The sequence below is a fragment of the Pygoscelis adeliae genome, unplaced genomic scaffold (genome assembly GCF_000699105.1).
Source record: "Pygoscelis adeliae isolate BGI_AS28 unplaced genomic scaffold, ASM69910v1 Scaffold10, whole genome shotgun sequence".
Classification (NCBI taxonomy): Eukaryota; Metazoa; Chordata; class Aves; order Sphenisciformes; family Spheniscidae; genus Pygoscelis; species Pygoscelis adeliae.
In genome coordinates, this window is record NW_008824053.1 from 2,901,861 (window position 1) to 2,915,922 (window position 14,062).

At 40.6% G+C, this 14,062-nt stretch overlaps 1 protein-coding gene across 1 annotated transcript in view; it reads left to right on the forward strand.

Annotated features, from left to right (window-relative positions):
* Window positions 1-14,062, forward strand: part of DPYD (dihydropyrimidine dehydrogenase) — a 372,912-nt gene that overhangs the window by 348,797 nt on the left and 10,053 nt on the right. The window contains exon 22 of the mRNA XM_009333861.1: window positions 8,873-9,016. Coding sequence (XP_009332136.1) covers window positions 8,873-9,016 — 144 coding nt within the window. The remainder of the gene's footprint in view (window positions 1-8,872; window positions 9,017-14,062) is intronic.

The following is a 14,062-nucleotide window of genomic DNA, read 5'->3' on the forward strand; positions in this document are numbered from 1 at the left end:
CGTGTAGGCAGTTTAAATGCAGGTTCACGGGGCTTCACAGTTCTAGAAACAGGGCTAGGCTGCTCCTGGTACCTGACCCAGCTCATTTAGCACAAGCGGAATTAGCAAATTCAGCTTAATACAGCTCCGCTCACCTTGCTGGGTAAGCAGCATCTATGATTGACAGGTCAGTTGGTAACCACTAATGTAGCCATAGCAGCAAGGATACTCACGCTCTCTCGTAGTTGTAAGAAAAGATTAATTTTTCCCTTTTAACAGTCTAGCTGAAACTTCTTTGAAAGGACCTAGAAAACAGACAGTCATTAGGTACTGCTAGAGTTAATCTCCTCAGTACAGGTACCCCCAGAAAAGGACGGTTAAATCCAAAGAAACAGATGATTTTAGGGTTGTTCCGAACAGCTCAGTTACCAGCCAGCTTGGAGGAGAAGGTGGGTAATAGTATCTAGCAATGGCATTTTTTTCATATGGTCAGGTAATTTTCAACATTGATATGATAAGCGCAGAAGCTGAATGTACGGATATATACACACTGTGGTATATAGGTACACATGGAAATGTGAATACTGGACTGATGTATTTTTACTTCTGTACCAGTAAAAGTACAAAATCTTGTTTGCACAAAGTTTTTTCTGATACTAAGGCTCAGCTAATACTGATGCACATTTCCTGAAGGCATTTGAATACAGTTCTATTTGCTTGCCTGTCAGATATTTGTTAATAGCCATTCCGCTGACATCTTTGTTACGCTGCTGCTTAGCTGACAGAATTTCATCTGCATAAATGGGTGGAAAGTCCTTTCCTCACATGTCCAACAAACTGGAGACAAAGTGCCTGCCAATGTTTTAATTTCTTTTGCATGTTCTGGTTAGAGAGTGAGAAGAATGCTTTCACTCCACAGTGTCATGAATATGGTAATCTATGGAAATCACAGAAAGCAGGTACTTCAGTTAAGCACATACTGTACTACAGGAATCCCTGATGAATTCAAGTCTCTTCTGTTTAGAGAAGATGTTGTTGTCTATTAAGTGACAGACTGCCAGATGTTCATGAAGTAGCACAGTAATGTGTATCAGTATCTTCTTTTCTTCACCCCAGAAGGTAACATTTTCTTTATCATCTATGTCATCCTGGCTTTTGATTGTAAATGTCTAAGCTTGCTTCAAATATTAACTCCTTTTTGTTTTATTGATGAATATTTCATGACTTCAGTACATTTGTAGAATGTAATTTTTTGCGGCACTATAGTAAGCCCATAATCCTAAAATCTTTTCCTTCACTCGGTATATATAAGCTGCTAAAAACCAAACATTTGAGGTGGAACACGAAGAATAATTTGTTCATGATTTTGAGCTAGTAGAGAAAATTTTGGCAGTGCTACAGAAGTGATGAAAGAAGAAATAATTGTTATTTTAAATAATGGTTTTATCTGCATGCTCAAGCACGGTACTGTATATCTCATGGTGAGGTCACAGCAATATGTTTTCCTAGAACGCACATTAATGTTCCCTTTAGTCTCAGAATTACTGCAGGGCTGGGGGTTAGCTCACCCGCTTTAAATAATCATGGTCTAAAGAGCGGGCAGAATAGTTGAGTAACCAAATGCAATGGTATATACACACGCAGAGTGGGGAGCAGAGGTTACAGGAACAAGTATATGTGCAGTAATTACAGATTATTGAGACAGCGCTGTTTACGGAGCAAATCAAAGTTCCAAGAAAAATAATCAAAATAACTGAAAGGCAGAGTTCATTTTTTTCCTGAAGAATTGTTGTGTTCGGTCCTTTATTCTGAAGGCATTTCCACATCATTAAAGGCGGTGATGCCAGTAACGTCTCAGCTCTAAGAAACAGAGCCGTGAGAATGTGTGAACCCTTTAATACACGGGACGAATTCTCTGCAGCTTCTTGCTAATGTAACAGCAGCAGCCCTGGGGGCTGTAACAACTGGTGTTGGCCCAAGAAACTCGCTATCAGATGGAAGCTGATAGAGTGAAGTATCCCGGCCTCTCCACGGCACGTCGCCTGCCCGCATGCCGTGAGGAGGACTCTCGCAGGATTCCCTGCTGGGGGGCTTGACGTGAACCCTGCTCGACATGAACCCATCCATGCTGGATGACTCCTTCATGCTATGGGCCCTTACCATGCAGCGCGCGGGAAGGGCCCATACGTTAGCATTGCCAGACTGACGCAGAGAAGAGCAGCTATTTAAGAGAATTTAGCTTTGAACCTGAAAGAGTAAGAACGTCTAAAAGAGTTAAGAATTAGCAGCTTCACTTTCTCCGTTGCCATTCATACTTAGTTTTCATTAGTTAAGCAGTTTATCCGACTAGTGGGGAAAGCTTGTGCAAAATATTCTCTCCGTATATCTATGAATATGAATGTGTGTGTTATTTGCCACCTTCAGAGGAACAGAATTCAGCTTTTGGCTTTATTGTTGGGTTGGGATTTTTTTCCCAGAAGGAGCACAAGCTATCTTGACATTGTGACAAGATTTTGTTGTTGTTGCTGTTCTTTCGTACTGGGACTTTCTGTTTTCTTCCTCTCTGGAAATGTTGGAGTCATGTTTCATTGTATGCTCCAAGAACAAGGAAGAAAGCAGATACCGCTTCAGGAAACTTTAGTAATCTTGTTGTTGTTGTTGTTGTTGTTGTAAAGTTGCAAAAGGGTGGAGGCAGACCCCTGAATGGAAACTGTTGCGCGCTGTAAAGTATGGTCAAGGCCGTATGTCCGTGCAGCATGTAATACGGGTTCTAGATATATGCAGCTATTTTGAGCACATTAGACTTTAGAAAAAATAAACTCGAAGGATTCAGAAGCAACTGGAAGAAATCATTAAAATTGAAACTGCTTTCTCTGGAAAACTTTATACATCAAATATAGAAGTTTTCCACATGAACAAATGGGGGTCAAACATTACTAAAACCTTTGTGCTGAGGGCATATAAAATGACCCATACAAACCTGATTTAAATTCTTGTAGCTCCTGGATGAGGGCAGCTGTCTACCTTGCTTAAATGTTAATGTTTCCCTTATCTGATTGCCTTTCCGTACCATGCTCCCACTTTCAGGGGTCCTGCTTCACCTATTACCCTCTCCAAAGCTATTCATTCTTGTCTGCGATCTTCATAGCTTTAACCGTGTCTGAGGCAGTCACTTGGCTGTGTAACCTCTCAAGCTGTTTCGCTCTTAGCTTTTACCCGCCCAGCTGCTTGTCTCCCCAGTTCTCTGAAGCCAACGAAAAACCTTCCCAGATGTAGTTCTGCCAAGGCAGCAAAGGGAGGAAGCCCACCTTTTCCGCCTGTTTACAGGAGGGAGTGGTATTTGTGGAGGATAGCTAAACCAACTACAGATCAACTGTTCTTCACGGGAAGGGAGTAGTCAGCAAGGATTTATGAAGGGAAAACCACGCTTGACCAACTTGATAGCCTACTACAATGAGATTTAGCAGGGCTTTCAACACTGTCTCTATAGCATCCTCACAGACAAACTGGCGAAACCTGCTGCAGCTGAGCCTGCTCTGAGCAGGGGGTTGGACTGGATGGTCTCAAGACGTGCCTTCCAATCTCAACCGCTCCGTGATTCTGTGAGGGTAGCTGACCACCTTTGTCCTTTCCAATCGCTTAGAGAATTTGTATTGTCTCCTCTTTTCTTCTCTCCTTCTCTGAAGGAAAGCTGTCGGTTAAGTAATTTCAGAGAAAGATCTATTCAGAAAAACAAGCCACAGCAAAGGAAGATTCAGAGCCACCTCTTGCTTGATTTCTGAAACACACTGGTGTTTTAGAACACGCTACTGTTTGCCACTATGTGGCAAAGTTTTGGTGTGACAATTATCTGTCCATTTGCATAGCTACAGAGTATGTGGGCCTTTGTTTAGTGCATCTCTGCTGCAACCAGTATAGAACATTTCAGTAGACCAATCTGAACTCTCTTTTAGCAGTTCAGTTTGTCGGACATTTTTCAGTCTTCATTCTTGTTCTCATCTAGTTTTCCTACGTGCGAGCAGAAACATCTACACTTGAAAAATGTAAATAACATGAAATAAGACACTTTGGCTTCAGTTCCATTTCCAGATTCATAAGGGCCATCACTGTGTCATTTAAAATTGTTTACATGTTGAAAGTGCAGAAGAGGCATTTTAGAGGATGAATGTATACACATCTTCATACCTCAGACTGGAGGCAACACTCAAGTATAAAAGAAATTGGATAATGACATTACATTCAATATGGGAAATTCTTCATACACGAGGGAAACGGTGGTTTCGAAACATGTTGCCTCATAGCTAAATGATACCGCTACCCCAAATTTCCATGAGCCAGTGATCCCTAGAATTGTTTATGTAAGCTCTTCCTTTACCTTGTGACCACTGCTCCCTGAAAATCATTTTTATGAAAATTACTATTTTCCAGTGTTCTTTTTGATGTCCCATCTCATCAGCATATACCAGCACGATATACTTCAGATCCGCTCGAGTACTGTAGGAGACTGTTGCTTATTTTTGGTTTATGATGATACCTAGCTGTGCCAGCTGAAATCTGGGTCTTCTAACAGTAGATACCGTCCAGCCCCTTAGTAGGAGACAGCTCCCAAGTAAGCAACCCATGACTACATCATGGAGACATAAGCGGAATAAGGAGCAGATCCATTTCAAAGTTGGAAATAAAGTCTGGGTCGCCTGAGGCGTATTGCACTGCCCCGTTCTCTACCCTGTTCCAGCAGTTAGGCTACTTGCTGGTGTGCCCATAAAAATTGCAGCAATCTGAAGTGGAGGATTCTCTCTACTTTTTACCATTAGGGAACAAGCACCTTTTTTAGTTCATAATATGCTCAATTACCTTTAGATTGATCCATGAATAAATTATAATCAAAACAGATTTATTCACCTTAAAGCTCTCCCGGCTTAAGGTTTCATTGTTGATTCATTATGTTGTCAGTTCTCTATTGGCAGGGTAATGCTTTTTTATATCTGGATAGAGACAGTTTTAGTGGAAGATACTGTTATCTTCAAATGAGTAGGATTTAGCTTTTCTGGTGAGAACAAATTCATCAATGATGAATCCCTGGAGAAACTACTGAAACAAAAATCACAATGTTGCTGGAGATTTGTACAGTTCATCAGTTAAAAGGCGGCTTTTGGAAGTCGGGCGGGGAGGGGGGGAGAGAGGGGGGGGGAAGGATTTGGATTTTTCCTTTCTTTCTGTAAAATACTCCAGCACAATATTTCAAGCTTCCAGTTTTGTGATAATGCAGTTACAAACAATGAAATAATACCACTTAATATATTTATTTTGGCTCCATTCTTGATGTTATCCCTCCAATAGAAACACATTGAATTATGGCTATATAGAGACAGATGGATACAAATAATGCAGCTATAGACATCACTGATACAGATATATAAGTAGACAAGAATTATCTAATTACTCTGCTTGTTGCAGTCTTCTAAGCACTTGCTATGATCCACATATTCATATTAATTGTTTTTTTCCTAGGCAGATGTTGATATGACGAAGATACCAGTGTATGGAGAGTTTAGTGACATTGGAGTATCTGGAAATTAAAAAGAAAACAACACGTTTTGTAGAAAGATTTTAAAAGCAAACAGAGTTAAACTCACCAAGTCCTGTGCTTGTGCTTTCATTGGGAATTGTGCTATTAAATCCCCCATGTGCTTAGGAAGATATCCCCTACAATGATTAGAGGTGATTTAATTTTAAACTCTCTTAAATGTCCATCTCTTCAGCAGTTATTTCAACATGTTTCCACTTTTGCTACATCCAGTAACTCACTTTATTAAAATATTGTTTGCCATTTCATATGGCCTTTGACTCCAAAATGTTTGAAACCACAGCTCTGAACAATAAGCAGTTTCATCAGCGTTCCCTATATCTGTGCATTACTCATAAGGGGAACCATCAGTAAGTCCTTCCTAAGCTCCCGAGGCTACATTTTCATGTATTATTTATTGTTATAGAAAAGATGGCTGGTTTTCAGCGGTGTTTGATGAAATTTGGCTTGGCTGCTTGCAAACTACTAGACTCCAAACACAAAATAACCAGACCATTTGCATGGGCACACAGTCACCTTCTGTTAAGTCAGTGGAAGCTCACCGTGTATGCCCAAGCCGGGACTAAGACCTGGGTGTTTCCTTAATTATTTCAAATTCCATTTAATCAATTTCTTGATGGAAAAACAGCAATGCACAACAAAGACTATGGTTGGATGTTAGTCTTCTAGATTAATCATAATTTCATTTATTTTTAAAAGGTACAGATTATATAGTTTAATTTAACTGTGCATGCATGTCATTATGAAACATCTGAATTATGGTACTGATGGCATTGCACACTTTTCAAAACGTCCGCTGTACATTCCAGCTAGCAGCTGCGTTAGATGTAAAATTCTAAATACTTCCATCTCACAACTTAGAAAATCAATTAATTGCCTTTGTAATTCACTCTTCACCTACACACAAAAATGAATCCTTTTTCCACACTTTTCTTTAGGTGACCTATTTCATCTCAATATACTCAGTATTTCTGTCTGTAGAAATTAGGAGTTTGGGCATACATTAAGAGAACAGAAAAGTAAAGGATTTCTTCTGCAAAGATTTGGCTATTCTTCCCAAAGATGATCTTCAATCAGTCAAGCCACGAACAACTGTCTCCTCTCTCTACTACTTCAGTTAAAACCTCAGCAAAATTAGCTTTGCTACCAGCTCTGAAAGCCAGCAATTCAATTCCTGGCCAGACAGGGAAGTGTCCAAAAACGCTTTGTCATCAGGTCTCCTGCCCTCTCAAGCCCAAAGTTGTTGGCATCAGCGCATAAATTACGGAGAGAAAATAGTTTCTTAGTGACACAGCTACCACTTATTCGTAGCCAAAATGTATTTCTAATTGATGCAGCCTAGCAGACATACAGGAACACTTTTTGTCAAAATTTATATTTTTGAGATTTTTGCTAAAAGTCTTAGGCTTTCTAAAAGCCATATAAAGAATTTAGTCTCTATGTGTGTTCTTTAGAGCCTATTGATTAGATTGAAATTAGACACATTCTTCCTTCTACTCATTTATCCTGTTTAAAATAATTCTGGTTTTGCTGTCTTATTTGACTTTGGTATGTAAGGCCACTACCTTACTTCTGTTTGCAGCAGTATTTAAAGCCTTAATTAAGACATCCTAGAACATTTCCTTTCCAAGATCATGTGTGGCAACAGCACAGAAAGGAAGGTTTGTTTGACGTCTGTCAGGAAGCCTTTGAACGTGACATTCAGGAACAAAGTTCCCATGGAGCAGACAAAGCAAGAGCCCTTTGCCGGTGGGCAAACTCGGGCTCCATCCAGATTTGGGACAGGTGGGGTCTGCAACATCCCCCCACAGTTCTGGTCTCGCATTTGCCTAGGCTGAGGCTTTGTCCCAGACCAGGGCTCGGTCCCAGCCTGCAGGAAGACACCTCCTCCGGAGAGCACCGTGAGACTGCAAGTCTTGTTCTGACTCGAAGTTAAAAATGCGTTGAGGCCACAAACCCAGTCTCGGAAGCACGGAAGCGTTTCAAGGACATCGCCCTCTGGCTGTATGCTCAGAGTGCCAAAAACCTAGCAGCCAAGAAAGCTTTTATTTGTCATAACAAGAAGCCTGAGGTCCCAAGGTTGGGTATTGTGACTGACAGAGCTCACTGAGGAATTTTCCTCCTAAGGATTAGCAGAAGAGCAGTAACCTCTTCTGGATTTACTTCATTTTAAAAAATAATAATTTCTAAATTTTTAAATAATTCCAGTTTTAAAATTCACATTGAAATTCCCTCTTAAAAAATGGATAACCACAGCAGTACTGTATCTTGTTTGATATGCTCTTTGAGGTTGTATTATTAGTGTGAATTAATGCTAGCAACCGCTGAGGCTCTGTATCCCCTGTTACTACCTGCTAGCTTCTGCAGTACTGCAGCAGCTTCTGACCGGGGTTTAGTTAGGCGTGTAAAATACTTTTGCAGAATAAGGAACTAGTTTCAGGGGAGGAAGGGCATGGTCTTTTGCATCAAGCAAAAAATCCATGTTTTCTACCATTTTTCATTCACCTAAATCTGTGATTGTGGCACACTACAGTTGTCCGTATCTCTGCTAGGTAAGGAAAGGGACTTTTTCTTTCCGGAAGCTGGGTGTTTTATGAAACCTGAACCAGCACTTTCATGTTCCTGGGTGAGACGTGAGTTTTGCAATTCAGTGAAATCTTTCTCTAGAGTTTGCTTAATTGGGTTCAAGGATTAAATGTTGCAGAAAATACTGCAAGTGGGACATAGAGGTAAATTAGGAGATTAGACTGTGTTTCAGTTCATTTGGTGTTTGTTAGCCTCACTTTGACAGGTCAAGACAGCCTTCTGTTACCAGAATGCAAAATACATGTTTGTAAGCTTTAAACATACATATTGATATATTCAGATATCCATACAAATAATCTTAAACGCAGGTGGAACCCTTCCAAGTAAACTGATAGTTCTATGATACCTTCCCACATAGTACAGAAATGAAGTTACACATTTGAATTATTTAACGTGATACATTTTTATATATAAGCAAGTATGCAATGGGGAAATATAAGACTGTTGGATGCTGACCTGCAATTCAGCTATTTTTCTGTTGTGGTATATTAATATTTAAATATTCAATATATATTTTCAAGTCAGATCCTGACGGACATTCATATTTGATTTTTATTCACTTCTCGCTCTGGTACAGTCTCACTGATTTCAGTTTCAACTTCCTGAATAAGAAGCAAGTCGCACTCAGCAAGGACTTAGGATCTCGCCCCTGGAATCGGACTCACCTTTTTGCTACACCCGCTCATGAAGCATAATCACGTTTCCTGATTTTTGTTTCAGAAACTACCCAGTTTTGGGCCTTACCTGGAACAACGCAAAAAGATAATAGCTGAGAACAAGGTTAAACTGAAGGAACAGAGCATGGCTGCTGTGCTTCCCGAGAAAAAGCATTTCATTCCGAAGAAGCCCATTCCAGCAATCAAGGTAACAAAAATACATGCTTCCGCATAAGAAATGATCAGCCATCAGGCAGTTGACATGCACAGTCATTTCTAGCAGTTTGAGTTGGTTATTACTGCTTTTAAGCTTGTTAGAGGGCATCAAAGACAACTATTTATGCAGACTTTCCAGCTTTTAACCAAAATCGATGGGAAATGATTTGTGATGTACATGTATAGGTATTTCCCTAATGTCATTTTTCAAAATGAAGATATTCAGGCAATGGAACGGTAATTGTAGAACAAGGCATGGGTAATGCCTTGAAGAACGAAGTAGAACCGTTAACAATTTCTTTCAGTTTGGATGCTACAGTATGAGCTCAGTTTTGCATACCTTTTGATTACTTGCGATGTGCTAAATACCTCAATCTCTTATGTAGGATCAATGGAAAAGGTTGGTGTTCGGTACATACGAAAGCTGTGTCATAGGTTTTCAGACTGAACTTTTAAAGCTGGAGAATGTTTGTCTAAGTAGCTGATCCACCGTCTACGATGAGTAAATGTCAAGGTGAAAATAAAACCTGTGACCCCATCTACTGCATAATCCATACACTGGAGCTTTTCCCTTCCCTTAGGTAGCCAATAAATGTCAATAAAATGAAACGTCAGAAGCTAATTATTCTAGGTGTTCACTTTAGACCTTACTTAAACTTCATGTCTGAATAGGAAAAAGAAGCAGGCAAAAAAAATTTTTTTTAAAACCAGGATTCTCATGTAGGCCCTTTTCTAAAGCAGTGTGAAAATTGTATCTGTTGAGCTTGTTGACTGTCTTCCTCATATATGTGAGAATATCAGATACCTACAGATAGGTAACCTTCACTGTATGATCAGACCTGTAAAGAATTCTTGCAAAAATGAGGCCAAACATAAAATACAATATGAGCAGTGGCTCAAAATGACACATAATTCCCAAGGGAATTTTGCAGTTTACCAACACATGCGGTGTTCCAAGCTAACTGGTAGAACTGCAAAATGAGACAAGGGGAAATTTTGAGTCATCTTCCTGTTTAAATTAAATAGTTTGCCACTTCTGTAGACCTCTCTCAGTTTTTTGGACTGCTTATTTTGGTTTATGTCACTTGAAAATCGCTCCCCTCCTCTTGTGCTGAGGTTCCCTTCTTTATGGATGCAAAAAGTTCCAAAGAACAGCACTCTACTCTTTTTTTCCCCACTATGATGAGCATTTTCAAAGCCTAGTTGACCTCAGAGGTTTTATGGTTCTGTTCTCTTTGCAGGGAGAGGATTGATGTAGGAAAAAAGAGAAAGAAGAAGCAACAGCCAATAACTGCATTTTCAATGAGATAACTTGCTTCTGAAAACAGCAGAAAACCAAAAAACTGATACCATCCAAAAGCAAATAAACTGAATGAAGGAAAAAGTTTAGCAAGAGGGAAAAACAGACATAAAGACTTCAAAAAAACATAAATAAAAAGTTGAGGTCAATAATTTATCAAGCCTAACTCCAAGTACAAAAGCAAAAAAGAACCAAGTAGTAGGAGATAGATTAAAACGAAGAAAAGAAGCCCTACTGCAGGGAGGAGGAAAATGAATTCCCCAAGACAAAAACTTGTGTTTATGAAGACGTTGAATGCTTTTGTGTGGTGTCTGTGAGGAGCTTCTCAGCCAGAGAAATCAGGTTAGCGTCTTTCTCACACCTTCATTTAACCGAGTCTGAAAAAGACTGAAGCAATTAGAAGAAGGTAGGAACCACCAAAGCTGATTCGTGACAGTCTTTCAGTCTGACCATCTCTTTAGAAGGGACTGTTTTAACCATAATGAGAAAAACAGCAATGAGAGATGCCCACTAAGAAATAGGAAAATACCTGGGTTTTGCTTGAAGTAGGGAACTTGCCACTACAAAGGGAGGTTTTTAGTAAAGTTTGTTATTAATAGATCCATTTATTATTATATTGTGGAGAAAATCTGCCAGGAAGATTCAGACTATTCATTAAGGAAGCTGAGTGAAGCTTAATGAAAAAAGGTGACTTATCTGATACCCTTCCCTGCTCAGGAATTCTCCACGGAGAGAGGCAGAGGAGCTCAGACGTGAGTGATTTATTTGTAACTGTCCAAGAAGTATTCACACTTAGAATTACAAATCCCAGGCCGTCTCCAAGCGGTTCTGTCTTGGCTGAGGCTGACCCTCTAGACAGAGAGAATACGTACTGTTAGTTCAGACTAGGATATCAGGGGGTGGAAACTGTCAGCTCTTTTAGCTAGTCCCAGCCTAACTCTAGTTCTCTGGAACAGTGAGGAGGTCTGCTTGAAAGCTGGTCGGACCTGAGAGATAGCTGTCCTCGAAAGAGCTATGACCCCTGCTTTGTCCGGTTGTATTTTTGGAGGGTTGCTGCAAATTTCCTGATGCCTGCCCAGAACTCCCTCATCTGTCTAATCGGCTGTTGGGTTGGTGATATGTAAATTCCAACATTTGTTTAAATTCCACATGCTGCCAAAATGCCTTTTTTCATAGTTTTAAAAACCCTCTGTCATTATCCAGAATCTAATTTAATTTTTGGATGGCTTTTCCCATGGCTTTTCTCTTTATTTTCTCTATTTTTCAATATTAATTGAAACTGCATACTTCGATATTCAGAAGGGCTGTTTCTTCTTTTCTCACTTGTCTATATAATATCAGAATTTCTGCCGTATGTGGATACGTGCCCTGGATCTTTTCTTTTCAGTTGCATTTTTGTGCAGCTCCCACACATGTATTTGCCTACCTCAGGTTACCTCCTTATTACTTTAATTTCTTTCCTTATACATGCCTGTGTTTTCTTCCCTAATAATTTAGTTCTTTGTCCTTCAGGGCCTATACCATAATATTTGGTCACCATTTATCTGCTTATTTTATTTCTTCCTTTTTTACTCTACAAGTCGTGCTGTAGAGATTGCCCTCTTTGGTAGTTTAAACACTCTGGCATAGCTCTGTTTGTCAGCTTAGCCAGACCATGACATGTTGTTCCACCCGTTGGAAAAATATCCATAGAGATCCTCAAGCTTAAATTCCTTGTGCTTGAACTGTTTTTCACCCTTGTGTGTACAGATATGTTGACACGGTCTTTCGCGCATACATACGTGCAAGTCTTTTTACGCTGATACCGTAAGCATCCAGCTGGAAGCCAGCACCTTGGGAGGCATCTAACCACTTTTAGTCCAGTGCTGCACTTAATCTATAAAATCCTCTTGAGAGGGAGGTATATTGATCTAGGCACAGCACTATTATGCCATAACGGTGTACCATTTGGATCCTTCCTGGCATGTGTCTGGGTGGTTCAACATGAGTAGTTTTAGCTTGTGCTTGCCTGCCTGGAAAAGACCATATTGTGATCTTCATCATAAACGCGGAGCTGTTGCATATTTCAGGTGGAACTATGCATGTGTCTCCCATAATTTATGGGACTCTAAGTCTGCTTCTCCCAAGTATTTGCTCCAACATGAATCACAGCAATAATCTCTCCTGCAGTAGCCCACAATGATCCGTCCTCTGTCACAGTACCTCAGAGAATATTCTCATTACATGTGACAGTTTAAGCAAATTTAAGTTAGTCTTCAAATATGGGGAGAAATCCTAGAGTCCAAACCTCCCCTTTCCCTCCCCACTCTGACTGTAGAAGGACTGTCTCAAGTGGTTCTGAAATAGAATAGAAAAATAGAATAGAAAAGAAAAGAATAGAATAGAATAGAATAGAATAGAATAGAATAGAATAGTTGAGAAGGACCTACAATAGAATATCTAATCCAACTGCCTGAACAATTCAGGGCTGACCCAAAGTTAAAGCGTGTTATTAAGGGCATTGTCCAAATGCCTCTTAAACACTGACAGGCTTGGGGCATCGACCGCCTCTCTAGGAAGCCTGTTCCAGTGTTTGACCACCCTCTTGGTAAAGGAATGCTTCCTAATGTCAAGTCTGAACCTCCCCTGGTGCAGCTTTGAGCCATTCCCACGCGTCCTATCACTGGATACCAGGGAGAAGAGATCAGCACCTCCCTCTCCACTTCCCCTCCTCAGGAAGCTGTAGAGAGCCATGAGGTCGCCCCTCAGCCTCCTTTTCTCCAAACCAGACAAACCCAGACTCATTAGCTGCTCCTCAGAGGACATTCCTTCCAGGCCTTTCACCAGCTCTGTTGCCCTCCTCTGGATGCATTTGAGAACCTTAACATCCTTCTTAAACTGTGGGGCCCCGAACTGCACACAGTGCTCAAGGTGCGGCCGCACCAATGCTGAATACAGCGGGATAATCACCTCTCTTGACTGGCTGTTTGATGCACCCCAGGATGCGGTTTGCCCTCTCGGCTGCCAGGGCACACCGCTAACTCCCATTGAGCCTGCTGTCGACCAGCACCCCCGGATCCCTTTCTGCAGGGCTGCCCTCCAGCCACTCCTCTCCCAATTTATACTTGTGCCCGGCGTTACTCCGTCCTAGGTGCAGAATCGGCATTTGGACTTGTTAAATTTCATCCCATTAATCGCTGCCCAACGCTCCAACCTATCTAGATCCCTCGGCAAGGCTGCCGTTGCACGAGCAGCCCGTAAGAGGAAGGACACCGTGCTGCTGTATGTAAAACTGGAATGACTGTGTATTCCAGATCATGGCTGATTAATATAACAACAGCCTTACAGTAATTACGGTGCTATTTTCTATCTTAACATCTTGCTAGTTTGCTTGTGTCTTGTCAGGACAGCACATCAAGCAGAAGTTTTCTCTTGCAGCTTTCTTTTCTCTAGAATGCATCTGTTGGCAAGTGTAGTGAAAGTTACTCATTTTAATACGCTGTTTGTCAGACTGCCTTTTTTCACCGTGAGAGTACCTGTTCATCTAGTTTTATAAAATACCCAATACCTTGGGTTTTCTTTAATTTAAACTAAAATCTGTATCAACTCTATAGCCTTCTGGTTCAAATCTTTTCCTGAAACACGCACAAGTATATTAAACAGCCTCATATCTAAACCAGAAAATTGAGACACTTTGCTCTGTTAATATTTTGCCTTTTCTGAACATCGATCACTGTATTCCAGCTCTTTATTTTTTGT